The sequence below is a fragment of the Urocitellus parryii genome, chromosome 8 (genome assembly GCF_045843805.1).
Source record: "Urocitellus parryii isolate mUroPar1 chromosome 8, mUroPar1.hap1, whole genome shotgun sequence".
NCBI classification, from domain to species: Eukaryota; Metazoa; Chordata; class Mammalia; order Rodentia; family Sciuridae; genus Urocitellus; species Urocitellus parryii.
Genome location: NC_135538.1, coordinates 55,316,793 through 55,331,063, shown reverse-complemented (window position 1 = coordinate 55,331,063; position 14,271 = coordinate 55,316,793). Strand labels below are relative to the sequence as shown.

At 37.4% G+C, this 14,271-nt stretch overlaps 1 protein-coding gene across 1 annotated transcript in view; it reads left to right on the top strand.

Annotated features, from left to right (window-relative positions):
• The window catches only part of Crybg1 (crystallin beta-gamma domain containing 1), a 183,531-nt gene that overhangs the window by 165,094 nt on the left and 4,166 nt on the right, over positions 1–14,271 (top strand). Inside the window, exons 14-21 of the mRNA XM_026389643.2 lie at positions 526–652; positions 983–1,015; positions 2,137–2,249; positions 3,876–4,005; positions 6,575–6,714; positions 8,941–9,064; positions 9,480–9,638; positions 11,499–11,661. Coding sequence (XP_026245428.2) covers positions 526–652; positions 983–1,015; positions 2,137–2,249; positions 3,876–4,005; positions 6,575–6,714; positions 8,941–9,064; positions 9,480–9,638; positions 11,499–11,661 — 989 coding nt within the window. The remainder of the gene's footprint in view (positions 1–525; positions 653–982; positions 1,016–2,136; positions 2,250–3,875; positions 4,006–6,574; positions 6,715–8,940; positions 9,065–9,479; positions 9,639–11,498; positions 11,662–14,271) is intronic.

Genomic DNA, 14,271 nt, shown 5'->3' with positions numbered 1-14,271 from the left:
TGTTAAAATCTTTCTGCAGAAATATTTTAATGTTGATAACAAAAAGAATTTTTGTTTGCTTATTAAAAGGAATAGGTTCTTCTTGAAAGTTCAGTTTGTTTCTTCAGAAGAGAATTAGGAAAATACAATATATACCAAAGAAATACCCTTATTGGAGCTTCCTCAAGGAATAGGGATTTGATAAATAAGAACATCACAAAGTTAATGTAAAGATACTTTGTTTTTTTGTGTCTTTTGGTCATGAAGTCTCACTGTCTTGCCCAGGCTGGTCTTGAGCTCCTGGGCTTAAGTGATCCTCCCACCTAAGCATCCTGAGTAGCTAGGACTTTTTAGATTTTGCCTACCATTTTGATTTGTCATGTGGACAAATCCATTCCTAAAGATTAATGGAGATTCAGAAATATTATGGTTGTTGATTAGTAAAACAAATGAAGGTCTCCATATGATACCTGTTTACCCATATTTATATGACAGTTTTATATGTAAAATAGGAGTGATAACTGATCACTGTTTTTGTTTCTTTAGATGGGTAGCCTATGAAAATCCTGACTTCACTGGAGAACAGTATGTTCTGGATAAAGGCTTTTACACCAGTTTTGAGGACTGGGGAGGCAAAAATTCTAAGATCTCTTCTGTCCAACCCATAAGTTTGGTAAGGACTTATATGTTTGTACAAGAATATTTAACTGGGGCTGGGGCTGGGGCTCACCAGTAGTGCACTTGCCTGGTATGTGTGAGGCACTGGGTTCGATTCTCAGCACCACATATAAATAAATAAAATAAAGATCTATCAACAAACTAAAAAATATTTGTATCAATTTGGGATTTTCATAATGTATACTTCTGGTTCACACACTATTGACTGCTACAGGAAATATTCTGAGGTTATTTTAACAGTAATTGCTAATGGTCTGAAAGAGAAAATTTCTTCAACATGTCTGCTCTATTAATTTCCTTTTCTCTTCCTTTTTAAAATTTTTAGGATTCTTTCACTGGCCCAAGGAGACGAAACCAGGTAATTTTTAAAAATATTCCAGTTTTGTTTTCTTTCTTTTCTTTTTTTTTAAATAATTAAGGGACCTTTCACTGAAAAGCTGACTTATGTGTTAAGTGTCAGATATGTGGGACATTTTGTTAATTTCACCCATTTTTATGCTGGAAAACCTAATTGTATTTTTTATTTTCTTTTCATCCTTGTCTCTCTACTCCTTTCCTCCTTTTATTTTTCTTTTTTTGGCTAGGGATTAAACCTAGGGCTGTATGTACATCAATTGTACTATTTATTTATTTATTTTGCATTACAATTCTTAATACACCATTATACAATAATTCATCAGTTGTATTTTAAAAATAAGATGTTAACTTTAATGCTTAATTGGTAGCACTGACCCATGTGTAAATTTTTCTTATATTCTTATCATGTAAATTATCACATAAAGCTGAAATCTATATCATCACATTGAATCAGTTTACATTAACACACTAAGATAAATATTTCAAACAATAGCATATAGTTATCATGATAAATGGTAGAATGAATTTTCATATTTGCTGTGTCTGCATTAGACAGACATTTTATATGGTCTCACTCAAGCCTTTTGATGATTGCAGACTCCCAAATCAACTGCAGTGTTGCATTTGTTATTTAAGCTTTTTAATGGAAATGTTCAGACAGCCATAATTACAGAGGTACAAACATCACTGTAGTTTCCTTTATTGGCATATGAATGATTCTAATAAGTCAGCAAGTATCTTCCATTGAGAGGGAGGAAAACTATACTATATATTTCCAAAATGCAGTTTATTGTTAATGTTAGAACAGATGAATAATTACTTTTGGCCACAATAAAGCTTTAAAATGCCTCACAGCTTGTTAAAAATAGGGTGTTCTATAGAAATTTGCCTCTGTTGTTGGATTGTCCTTTGATGCCGATGAATTAAATAGTCATGAATGGTATAGCCAACGTGTTTCTAATTGATCATTAATACAGTAGTAGAAAATTAAAGGATTTGTAAAGTTCACACCAGTTTGCTGTATCAAGTTAGCAGGTCAGTTTGGGGTCATCAATTCAAAAGCTGAATGTGTTAACATGTTTTAGGGAAATAATTTTGTGTGTTCTGTTTACTTTTGCAAAGATTCACTTGTTTTCAGAACCACAGTTTCAAGGTCAAAGTCAAAGATTTGAAGAAACAACAGATCACATTGATGATTCATTTTCTACCAAGTCCTGCCGAGTTTTAGGAGGCAGGTAAGCAAAACAATGGAGTTGCAGAGTGGGACCACTGGGATAAAATACAATTCACAAATCAATTTTGCAATAGTCATCAGGTGCCTGGCACTCTATGAAACCACCATCTTAGTTCAGAAGTATACTCTGCAGCATCTGAGTGCTAGATGCCAGAGGACGTGGACATCAGTGTGGGTTAGAGAAGTTGAAGGTCACCTCAGTGTGCGAGGAATTCATGTCAAATTCCATACTCCACACACCTGCTCCCTCATCTATAAAAGGAGAGCTGGACCCTAGATAATCTCTAAGGTACCTCACAAAGTAGATTGTTTTGTAGGCAGATAGTAATACAATAGGCACATTCTGTACACTAGGCAGATGAAGAAAAGTACCTGGTTGGGGTGGGGTTGGTGTTCTTGCTGATCCAGGAACACACCATCCCTCTTACCTGGAGCCTCTTGTTGGAAAGAAGCAAGCCAGCTTGTACTGGGAGGGTGAGCTCACACTGCAAAGACTCCCCCCAGGCAATAAGAGTTTCTCTGAATGCCACAGGAAACCCAAAATGGGAAAGGCCTTGGGCTCAACCAGCCAAGCTGAAAAACAATGGTTTTACCAAAGCTTCCTTAGAAAGGGGAGGGTCTAAGGTCTGGGAAACTTGGTCAGGAAAATGTTGGAGCAGTCTGCATAAGAATTGATGAGGAATTAAGTCTAATGATAATAGTAATGGTTCCTTTGATCCTATAAGCCACACTACCATATCACTTAGCATCTCACAGTGAAAGAGCACTGGCTTCATGTTCAAATACACACACTGATGGTGAGGCTTCAGAGCTGCTTAGCACATGGCTCCATCTCAACCTGGCTCCTCCTTATCCCCCCCTTTCTTCATGTAGTGCTGCCAGACATGCACCTGGTTTTGTTGCCTGTCTCTACTCTTTGTAAAGCATAAATTAAGGAGAGTAGGGACTTGTTTTGTTTTCTCCTGTGTCTCTAGATCAGGAAAATGCCTGACATGTAATTTTCCTCAATTTGTAGAATTTAAGGGAGCGGGGGAAACTTCTAGGGAAGCATGATATATCACCATTTTATCGATAATCTTGAGGCCTTGAGATGCCAAGTGATTTATCTAAGTCACTATGATATTTTTGAGTCCTGGCCCAGGCCAGAGCTATTGGAAATGAGGGTAAAGAATAAAGGGAAGTGTAAGAGAAATTTTGGGAGGATATCAATATATCTTGGTGACTGACAGCTTTGATGGTTGAAGAAAAATTATAACAGAGGACTCCTGGGCCTGAAGCTACATGAGCTGGGAATAGGTGCCCCCTATGAGAGAAGCAAGGAAGGCTGGGAGGTGGGGAAGTAAAACCAAAGGTCATTGCACAGAGAAGAAAGTTATGTTTCCAAAATGCAAAGTTAATTTATATGAATTATATATATTATATTCATAAGTTATATAATTTATATAACTTATGAATATGAATTTGTCATGAGATGAAATGAAGTAAATATATTTTAGATATTTTTTTGAAGAAATAAGAGTTAGCCATAAGCCTCATGTTTATGGTATGGCAGTCTGCCTCTAAAATTCAGACTTATTAAGTAGAAATGCTCAAATTGCATCCTGTGTGTGTGGTTTTCCTACTGTAGCTGGGTTGCATACGATGGAGAAAATTTCTCTGGCAATCAGTATGTGTTGGAAGAAGGCCACTATCCTTGTCTCTCTGCAATGGGATGCCTGCCTGGAGCAACTTTCAAGTCTCTTCGTTTTATAGATGTGGTAAGTATGTCAGTGTGAACACAGGATTTCAGAAATGTATGGTCCACGTAGCTGATGATTAGAGCAGGAAACCAGCATCTGGAACTTACTTAGGGATTAACGTTGGAGACAAGAAAACAGTTGCAGTGAGCTCTCCATCCTGTCACTTTTGATGTCTTTATATGTCAGTAATGTATAAATTGTTTGCTGCTTTCTCAGACTTCTGGGGCAGGGTGTTAGGTTAGTCACAGGCCACTGTCATTAAAGGACCCTCTCCTGTGTTGTTTTTCTCTACTTCCTACCATATTTCTATCCCTCTCCCTTTCACAGGCACCCATTCTAAGGTGTTTTTGGAATATAGCTTGGATAGTCTTGTAAAATGTATGTTCTTGAAAGATCTGTATTTAGGCTTTCGATTTATATAAACCTTATGCTACAATTCTCGTGCTTATAAATGTAACTACTTAACATTTAAAACTTTCAAGAGCCATCCGTTTTGCTATATGTACATATAGATTGTTAGCTAACTGTACATGTATTCAACACCTTGTGTTACTTATTGGATCCTCATATGTTTATCCTGCTGGGACACATGGGAGTCTCTTGGGGATGATTAGGGAGTGGAAATGCTGGGTCTCACTTGGTGCTGCCAGATCCCACCACCTCTTCCCACTGATAGGGCACTCCGATTCCTGCTTCCCACATTGTCACAACTGTGTATTCTCTTTCTCATGTCAGTTTGATGGAATGGGTAGGTAGTATTATGTCATTGTTGGGTTGATCTGTACATCACTGTTAGGTTGGTAGCTCATGTAATTTATTTGTCATATTCTGATTGGTAAATTGCCAATTTATAGCCTTTGTCCCACTTCTGTATCTTTTAGGGTTATTACTGATTTGCAGAAATTCCTGGTAGTTTTTTAGACTATTATGACTCTTGTAGGAGAAATTTTCAAATGACTTCTAAGTGTTAATCCAAGTTATAGTGCCCCCTTTTGGACAGAAATTTTTCATTTTGACGTAGTCCAGGTAATAGAACAACACAACTGCAAGATAATTTTCCGATATTCAAGTCTAAGTGTGTCTGCAATTTTGGAAATTTTTTTTTTAGTTCTTGGTAACTGATCTCATAAAAAGCTTTAAACATGTACATGATGATTTTAAAGATAGGAAGAACATGTGAGTCGGCTTTATATTATTCATGCCTGCCTGTTTAAATAACAAAATGCTATTGAGACATGAAAATAGTATTGGTGAAACATGGAATGATGAGGTAAGATTCATTAGCTTGCAAGTAATGGAATAAGACTTTCTGATAGTTACTTTTGCCTAAAATTCTAAAGGCTACCTTCAAGTATATATTTTGAGGTTTTCAAATGCCTTTCCTTAATCAGAGCTTGACATTTATATTCACAGCACTCAGACACTTACCTGTAAGTGTCTACATCATCTGTGATGTCCTTTTAAATTTTGATTGTGAAGGAACAGACATTTTTGCCCATAGTAAAAATACACATTTTTGTGGATGTGCAGTGCTAGGGATCAAACCTGGGGCCTTGTTGCAGGCTAGATACTCTACTACTGAGCTGCATCCCCAGCCCTATATATTTTTAATTGTAATTTAATACTTCAGAATTGTTTAATTGATTCTTGATATTAATCTTGAGTGTTGGAAACATTTTGGGCATGCCATTTTAGAGAAAATTGCAGTAAACATGCAAAGTAGTCAGATGACTACAATTTTTGTCTTGTTTCCTCCTTGTGTGTTTTATATAACCTAATTCCTAGAACATGCAAATCACCTCCACGTATTAATCTGCTCTGTTGATGGGTGGACGAAATCTTTCCTACATGTCAGGGCATATCCACATGAATGAAGCAGTAAAGTGCCGCACCCTTGCCACAGAACTTTAAGCAGGTGGGGAAATAATTGCAATCCCCACCTACTTTTTTGATGTATCATTTATGATCTTAGGAGTATTATCATTAGAGCTTAGTCTAGGGTCATAAGGGTTTGTAATTTGAAAACAAACATAAGCTGCCAACGTTTCATTTTTCTGAAATCAGTGAACTTGTGTGTTGTTGTTCTCCTTAAAATGATTAACAGTTTGAAACTGGGGCTTCCATCCTGTTTTCTTTCCTCCAGACAATGATGCCTACAGGAAGGTTTGGGAGCGTGAGTATATAGAATCCTAATCTTATTAACAGGAAAAACAAAAACATTTGAAAATAGCTGCAAAGGTACATCTCCTTAACTAGGAATACTACTGAAAAAGGCTAGGGTGAAAATAAATTCTGTCAAAAGTGTTGATATTCCATGTATGTCTCCATTTCTCTGGCTGGGATCTTTTCCCTGCTACTTAACATGATTGGCGTGGACCTGCCTTTATGTGCAGTGGGGAAACTTGCAGCCCCTCTATCCTTTCCCTGCACTTCATAGCATGTAGTCACCAGGCTTCCCAGGAAAGGGAGTTTATGAATCAGCCACATCTGGCAGTCTTGTGCTTTGTCCTTGTACTCAGATCATTTTCACATAAGCTTCCAATTATTAACAGATGAATAACAGAACACTATTTTTGTTTCCAAACAGGAATTTTCTGAACCAACAATTATTCTTTATGAAAGAGAAAACTTCAAAGGAAAAAAGATTGAACTTAATGCAGAGACAGTTAATCTCCAATCCCTGGGATTTAACACACAAATACGCTCTGTTCAGGTTATTGGTGGCATGTAAGTGAGTTATCTACTTGTTAATCCAATAAAATAGATTTTTTTCCCCCTTAAAGAGATAGGGTCTCTTGGGGCTGGGGTTGTAGTTCAGTGGTTGAGCCCTTGACTCGCATGCATGAGGCACTGGTCCAATCCTCAGCACACCATAAAACTGACTAACTAACTAAATAAATAAAACAAAGATATTGTGTCCATCTACAACTAAAAAAAAAGTTTTAAAAAAGAGAGAGAGACATGGTTTCACTGTGTTGCCCAGGCTGGTCCTGAACTTCTAGGCTCAAGTGATCCTCTCATCTCAACATCCTGAGTAGCTGGGACTACAGGCATGTGCTACCACCCCAGGCAAAAAATACAATATTTAAAATTAGGGTTTTAAAAATATTTATTTATTTATTTATTTATTTATTTATTAGTTGTAGATGGACACAATACCTTTATTTTATTTATTTATTCATTTTTATGTGGTGCTGAGGATCGAACCCAGGGCCTCACATGTGCTAAACGAGCACTCTACTGCTGAGCCACAACCTCAACCCTAAAATTAAGTTTTTAAAATATTTTAAATTGACTGATAATTGTATTACTTATGGGGTACAAAGTGGTATTTTGACACATGTATACGTTGTGGGATGACTAAATAATATTAATTAGTTTATCTATCACCTCAAATATTTATCATTTCTCTGTGCTGAGAAAATCTATTTAAAATCCTTTTTCAGCTATTTTGAAACATACATTATTCTTCATTATAGTTACCTTGTTATGCAGAACAACACTTACTCCTCCTGTCTGTTCCTAACTGTAACTTTGTATCCATTGACCAACATCTCACCCTGGGGCCTTCCACCCACTGCCTGTGGTAACTACCTTTCTACTGTCTACTTCTAAGAGTTCAACTGTGTTAGATTTCACAAAGAAGTGAGATCATGTGGTGTTTGTTTCTCTGTGCCTGCCTTACAAAAATTAAACTTGGTCAGATTTCCCTCTTTCCTTCCTTACTTAAACGAATGGACATATAGCTTTTCCTTTCTTGGTCGGAAAAGCCATATGTAAACCATCTTTCTTCTCCTATTTGAATTTTTAGCTTCAGATAAGGACTTTGTCTTTAACACCTCTTGAAGTCCCCAGGGGAATGCTTTGCATACAGTGCTCAGCAAATTTATGGCGCACCTTTTTTAGCAAAGAAGAAAAAGCTGATTTTTCTTATTCCTTTGAAAGACCAAGTCCTTTGATTTGGAAGCTAAAGGTTAAGCTTTTTCTTTGACTAGAAGTGACTGACAGATGGGAAGATTTTTTTTTTCAACTTTGATTTTGAAATTGAGCAGGACATACAAATGAATAAGTAGCTGGGCACTGCTGCACATACCTATAATTTCAGCAAATTGGAAGGCTGAAGTAGGAGGATCATGAGTTCAAAGCCAGCCTTAGCAACTTAGCAAGCCCTAAACAAGTCAGTGAGACCCTGTTTCAAAATAAAAAAAAATAAAAGGGGCTAGTGATATGGCTCAGTAGTTAAGCACCCCTGGGTTCCATCCCTAGTATCAGAAAAAAAAAAAGTAGTATATCATTAATGTAGTAAATTTTTATTTATAAAATAACAGGTATGGTCTACCTGTATACATCAAATGTTGGGGTGAGGGGACTGTAGTTATTTTAAAAATTAGAACTATGGGTGTTTTTTTTCAGTAGGTTCTATTAAATATTTTATGATAAGATGGCTAAAGTAACATTTTGGTGTGCCAGCTCCAGCATTTGGGGGGAAGAAACCTGAGTATCTTTTTAACATTTTTATTGATTTTACTCATTTTAAACAAAAATTTATTTTTTATTTAATCTTTAACACTAACTAATGCTGCATATTAAGAATTTGCAAAGATTAACTATTTAAATAAAAATCCATAAACTGAGGATGTTTTAAGAACAACTCTCAGGAAGGACTGTGGAGTCCTACTAAAAGATTATCTTTATTTCATTGTTTTATTGGAGGAAAAAGATTACCTATTTCTTTTTGAGACTGTACCCCAAATCTGCTATTTGTCAAAAAAAAAAGGCTGACTTAAGTGTTCTAGAAAATAGTTTCATCCCCCTACCAATGTATATTTAAAGTACAAAGTTCAGTCCAGAATTTGAGAAAGCATTCTAAAAATAGTTGTAATTGTTAGGGCCCATTGTCAAAAGAAAATTTCCATTTCCTATGGTTATCTCCTTTCCTCTCCTCGCCCCCAGATGGATTACTTATGAATATGGAAATTACAGAGGTCGACAGTTCCTGTTGTCACCAGCAGAAGTACCTAGTTGGTATGAATTCAGTGGCTGTCGCCAAATAGGTTCTCTACGACCCTTTGTTCAGGTATGTTTTCCTTTTTCCTGCTGTGTAGAATCTTCTCTGAATTTTTTTTTCTTTTTTGAAAGTACAAGTCAACTTTGAGTTTCTAAAGTTTGAAATTGGCTCCTCCCCCATCCCCTCAGTATTTAGGCTCAGTATTTGGGCAACATGAGGTGTGGCTGCTTCAGAAATGCTACCAACATCAGACATGGTATGTTCCAAGCTCCGGTGTGTCCATAGGCAGGCTCCCTGCCCTCGGCACTTTGAAATGTTGTCAAACTCTTATCATTGAGAAAATCTTGAAACCTCTGAGGCTCTCAAGTATAATAATTATCCCTTATCCATACTTCACTTTGGCTTCTTCCAAATATTAATGCTTACTCAGTGCTTCTAACAGCACAGTTTGTATGTGACTATTGCTGGGGTTTTTGTCTTCTAGAAACGAATTTGTTTCAGACTTCGAAACAAAGCAACAGGGTTATTCATGTCAACCAATGGCAACTTAGAGGATTTGAAGCTTCTTAGAATACAGGTCATGGAAGATGTTGGTGCTGATGATCAGATTTGGATTTATCAAGAAGGATGCATCAAGTGCAGGGTGAGCTTTTTGGATTAGGCAGGGGTCTAGAATACCTTTGCCAGGAGGTAATTCATCCTTTATCATGCGTTTGATCTTTCTTCAAGTAGATACTACTCATGATTCCTGGAGCACTTTCCAAATAAATTGGAAGGTGTTTTTTTTTTTTTTTCCATGAAAATATTTCTCAGGTCTGATGAACCAGTCTTAGGAACCTAAAATGGGAGGTAAATTTAGTTCTGATCCAAGATAGAGTATTTCTATTTATACTCTGTTTTTATATTGTAATAGAAAAAGGAAATGGTTGTTATTCTTCTCCTTTCCTTAATCTACTTATTATAGAAGTAAACTCTGGCCCCAGTGCATCAACCAAAATCACTCTTGGTTTGTTTCTGTTTTGGAGAACACACAGTACAGGAGGAAGGGTGAAGAGAGGGCCCTGGGTGCACATCATCCATTTCCTAATGGTCACATGCCATGAAGTGGAGGATGGCCCATCGCCCTCTTGCATCACTCTTGTCCCCATAGACATTTAAAAGCTGAATGTAGACGGATTTTACGAGAGAAGTTCATGCTTCTATTGTAGGTCTCTTCTTTACTCCTTAACTTTATGGGCTTGACTGTTGGCTCCACGTATTTTAAAAACTTGGTGTTCGTGAGTCAGCAGAAGGCACAAAGTATCATGGGGAGGAGCACATTTGCTCATTGGGTCTGCCATGCTTGAGGGAGAATCAACCTTTCGAAAACAGAAGCACTGTTTAGACATGCACAGAAGCAGCGGCACAAGAAATAGAAGTAGCTGAAACATAGAAGCATGAAGAGAAGCCCATTTCTGTCTTGGAATTATCTTAATGCAATAAAGTAGTGCTTCCAGAAGTTATTTCTAACAACACTTCAGTGATATTGTTTAAAAAATGTTTAATTCGTTAGGTAAATGAAATAAGTGAAGTGTCACAACTGATCTGAAAGCTTTCATCTGGACATAGAATAGGTACATTAAACTAGGTACTGACTGATAGGTACTGAATAGGCACTGACTGATAGATTGATTGATTGAGGTGCTGGGGATTGAACCCAGCAGGGCTTGGAATATGCTAGGCAAGTGCTTTACTACTGAATTTCATCCCCAGCCTAGAATTGTACACTTTTAGTGAGCTTTTTAAAAACTTTTTATTTACTTTTATAGCACTGCGGTGTGTGAACTTATGACTGTAATACAATGTTTATATATTGAGGGTAAATTCTTTTCAGGGAAAGACTCTTAAACTCCTTGCATTAAAACACTCTCTAGTGAGCTTGTAGTTTCTTCTCTTTTTATAGTGGATAGCATGCCTATTTAGGAAATTTTAGACATTTCTCCCGAAGGAAAGACAAGAGAAGCTAATAAATGCAATTTCAATTTTATTAAAATGATAAAATGCCCTGTAGCCACTCCAGTGCTATAGCATTAGAAGTGCAGTCATATACTAGAAGGTCAAGCCAAGCAGAGGCAGGTGTGTGTGGTGGGGGTGAGGGGAGGAGATTGAGCTACAGACCCAGCCTCAGATCACAGTCACTTCTAACAGAGAAAAATATCACAATGGGGAGTTTCAATGTCCTGAGACTTATCTTAAGAGTAATACAGAGTCTTGTCTAGGGCAGAAGTCTCTTTATGATGGACGAGAATTGAGAACTTTCCATTACTCATGTCCTCTGAAATAAAGGGCATGAATAGTTGTTGTTTGAGTCTAGTTATTCTGGCTAAAAGCTAAAATGCCTCATGTGGGATAAATGAAGTCAGGAACTATGATAATTTAAAAAATCATTTTAACTGGAGGAATAATTGCTGTGAGACTTGAATATGTCTCCTTCTCTAATGCTTTGTTTTTTTCCACTACACAGATAGCAGAGGACTGTTGTCTGACAATCGTGGGCAGCCTGGTAACATCTGGCTCAAAGCTGGGCCTGGCACTCGACCAGAGTGTTGACAGTCAGCTCTGGTGCATGAAGCCAGATGGCAGGATCCACAGCAAACTGAAGCCCAATTTAGTTTTAGATATCAAAGGTAAGGATCATTTCCTTTATTATAATGTACCTTTGCTTCAGTTAAGGAAAAAATCTCCTCTGAAAATGATAAGTACATTATGAATGGTAAGTGTTTTTGTTAGCTTTTTCATCACTATGACCAAAACACCTGATAGGAACAACTTATAGGAGGAAGTTTTTTTAGGGGGGCTCACAGTGTCTGAGGTCTCAGTTCATAGATGGCTGACTCCATTGTTTTGGGTCCTAGTGAACAGCACATCATGGGGGAAGGGCCCAGTAGAGGAAAGCTGCTCAGCTCATGGAGGGGAGGGATCAAGAAGCAGAGAGAGAAGGGGTGGGGGAGAGACACACCTTCTGGGATACCTCCTCCAGTATCCACCTCCTCCAACCACGCTCCACCTGCCTTCAGTTAGCACCCAGTCAGTCCATTCAAACTATGATGGACTGATTAGGGCATAGCTCTCATAATCTAATCATTTTACCTCCAAACATTCCTGCATTCACACAGGAGTTTTGGGAGGACACCTTACCTCTATCATAGTAAGAGAGCCCCCCCTACTAGGTGCCAGCCACTGTGTTGAACATGTCACACACATTAGCTTGTGAGATCATGCTTCATAGCAGCCCTAAGAGGTCTGGGTTCTCTTCCTCCCTCCTCTTTCTCTCCCCATTTTAAGCCCCAAATCCTAAGGCTCAGAGGCGTTAGTCAGTTTGGCCATGATCTCACACCTGTGAGTGCTGAGCTGGATCTGGATATGGGCTCATTTCCAAACATTTTTTTTTTTTAGGTGCTAGGGATGGAAACCAGGGTCCAAGCATGCTAGGCACGTGTTCTATCACTGAGCTACATACAACCCCTACCCTGTTTTTATTATAAAAATAATAATCTAAAAGGCTGTGATCATAGTATAGTTGATGGTTCTCATGTATATACATGTAGCCTTTCATTGAAAAGATCTAAGATCAAAAGGAATTAACAGAGGATGATTTCAGTAAAACATGTATTCAATACCGTTTATCCAGGGTAAACGGGTGGTGCTTCTTGGAAGAGTGAGTTGGGCCAGTGGTCCTCAAAGCATATCTGTTATAGAATTACCTGCAAGACTGTTTAAGCACAGACTGCTGGGTCTCATCCTCAGAGTTCCTGATTCTATAGATCTGGAGGGATACCCAAGAATTTGCTTTTCTAACAGGTTTCCAGATGCTGCTGATGCTGCTGGTCTGAGGACCAAACTAGGGGAACCATTGATGGTACTTCAAAAAAAAAAAAAAATGGAAAACAAAACTGACCTAATATTATAATGGAATTCAGAGAATTACTGTTGTTGCCATTTACAAGCAAATGAAGACCAAGTATTCATGTCATCTGGGGCAATTTTGTTTTAAATTATTAATGGGCACTTTTCTATTTCCTATCAAGAGAGCTGGCATGATTGTTTTGCTACACAGTAAACCAGTGATAATGTAAACATACTTCACTCTGTACTCCATTCTAACCACTAGAAGTTGGTTCGATTTTTACTTTAATCAGGGCTGTAGGCCAATGCCATCATTAAAAACTAAGATGTAAAAGTAAAAAAAAAAAAAAAAAAAAAAAAAAAAAACTGTAGTCTGGTTTTTAAGACACTTCTGGATAATGGAAAATACAGCATGAATTTTTTCCCCCTATTTGTTATTCTTAGTTATACATGACAGTAGAGTATATTTGACATATTATACATACATGGAATATATCTTGTTCTAATTAGGATCCCAGTCTTGTGGATGTACGTGATATGGAGATTCACTGTAATGGATTCATATATGAACATAAGTCATGTTAGATTCATTCCACTGTCTTTCCTATTCCTATACCCTGTTCCTTCCCTTTATTCCCCTTTGTCTAATCTACTGAACTTCTATTCATCCCCTCCCCACTTTGTTGTGTGTTAACATCCACATATCAGAGAGAACATTCAATCTTTGATTTTGGGGGGATTGACTTATTTCACTTAGCATGGTAATCTCCAGATCCTTCTCTTTACTGGCAAATATCATAAAGTAAGTCCTTTTTATGTCTGAGTAATATTCCATTGTGTATATATACCACATTTTCTTTATCTATTCATCTGTTGAGGGCCACCTAGGTTTGTTTCATAGCTTAGCTGTTGTTAATTGTGCTGCTATAAACATTGGTGTGGCTGTGTCACTGTAGTATGCTGATTTTAACTCCTTTGGATAGATGCCTCGTAGTGGGATAACTGGTTCAAATGGTGGTTCCATTCCTAGATTTTTGAGGCATCTCCATACTACTTTCCAGAATGGTTGCACCAATTTGCAGTTCTACCAGCAATGTATGAGTGTACTTTTTCCCTCACATCCTCGCCAACATTTGTTCTTACTTGTATTCTCAATAATTATATTCTGACTGGAGTGAGATGAAATCTCAGTGTAGTTGAACATTTTTTCATATATTTGTTGGCCATCCGTATTTCTTCTTGTAGGAAGTATCTGCCCATTTATTGATTGGGTTATTTGTTTATTTGAGGGGTTTTTTGTTTGTTTGTTTGTTTTGGTATTTTGAGTTCTTTGTATATCCTGGAAATTAACAACCTTTCTGAGGTGCAGGTGGCAAATATTTTCCTCCCAT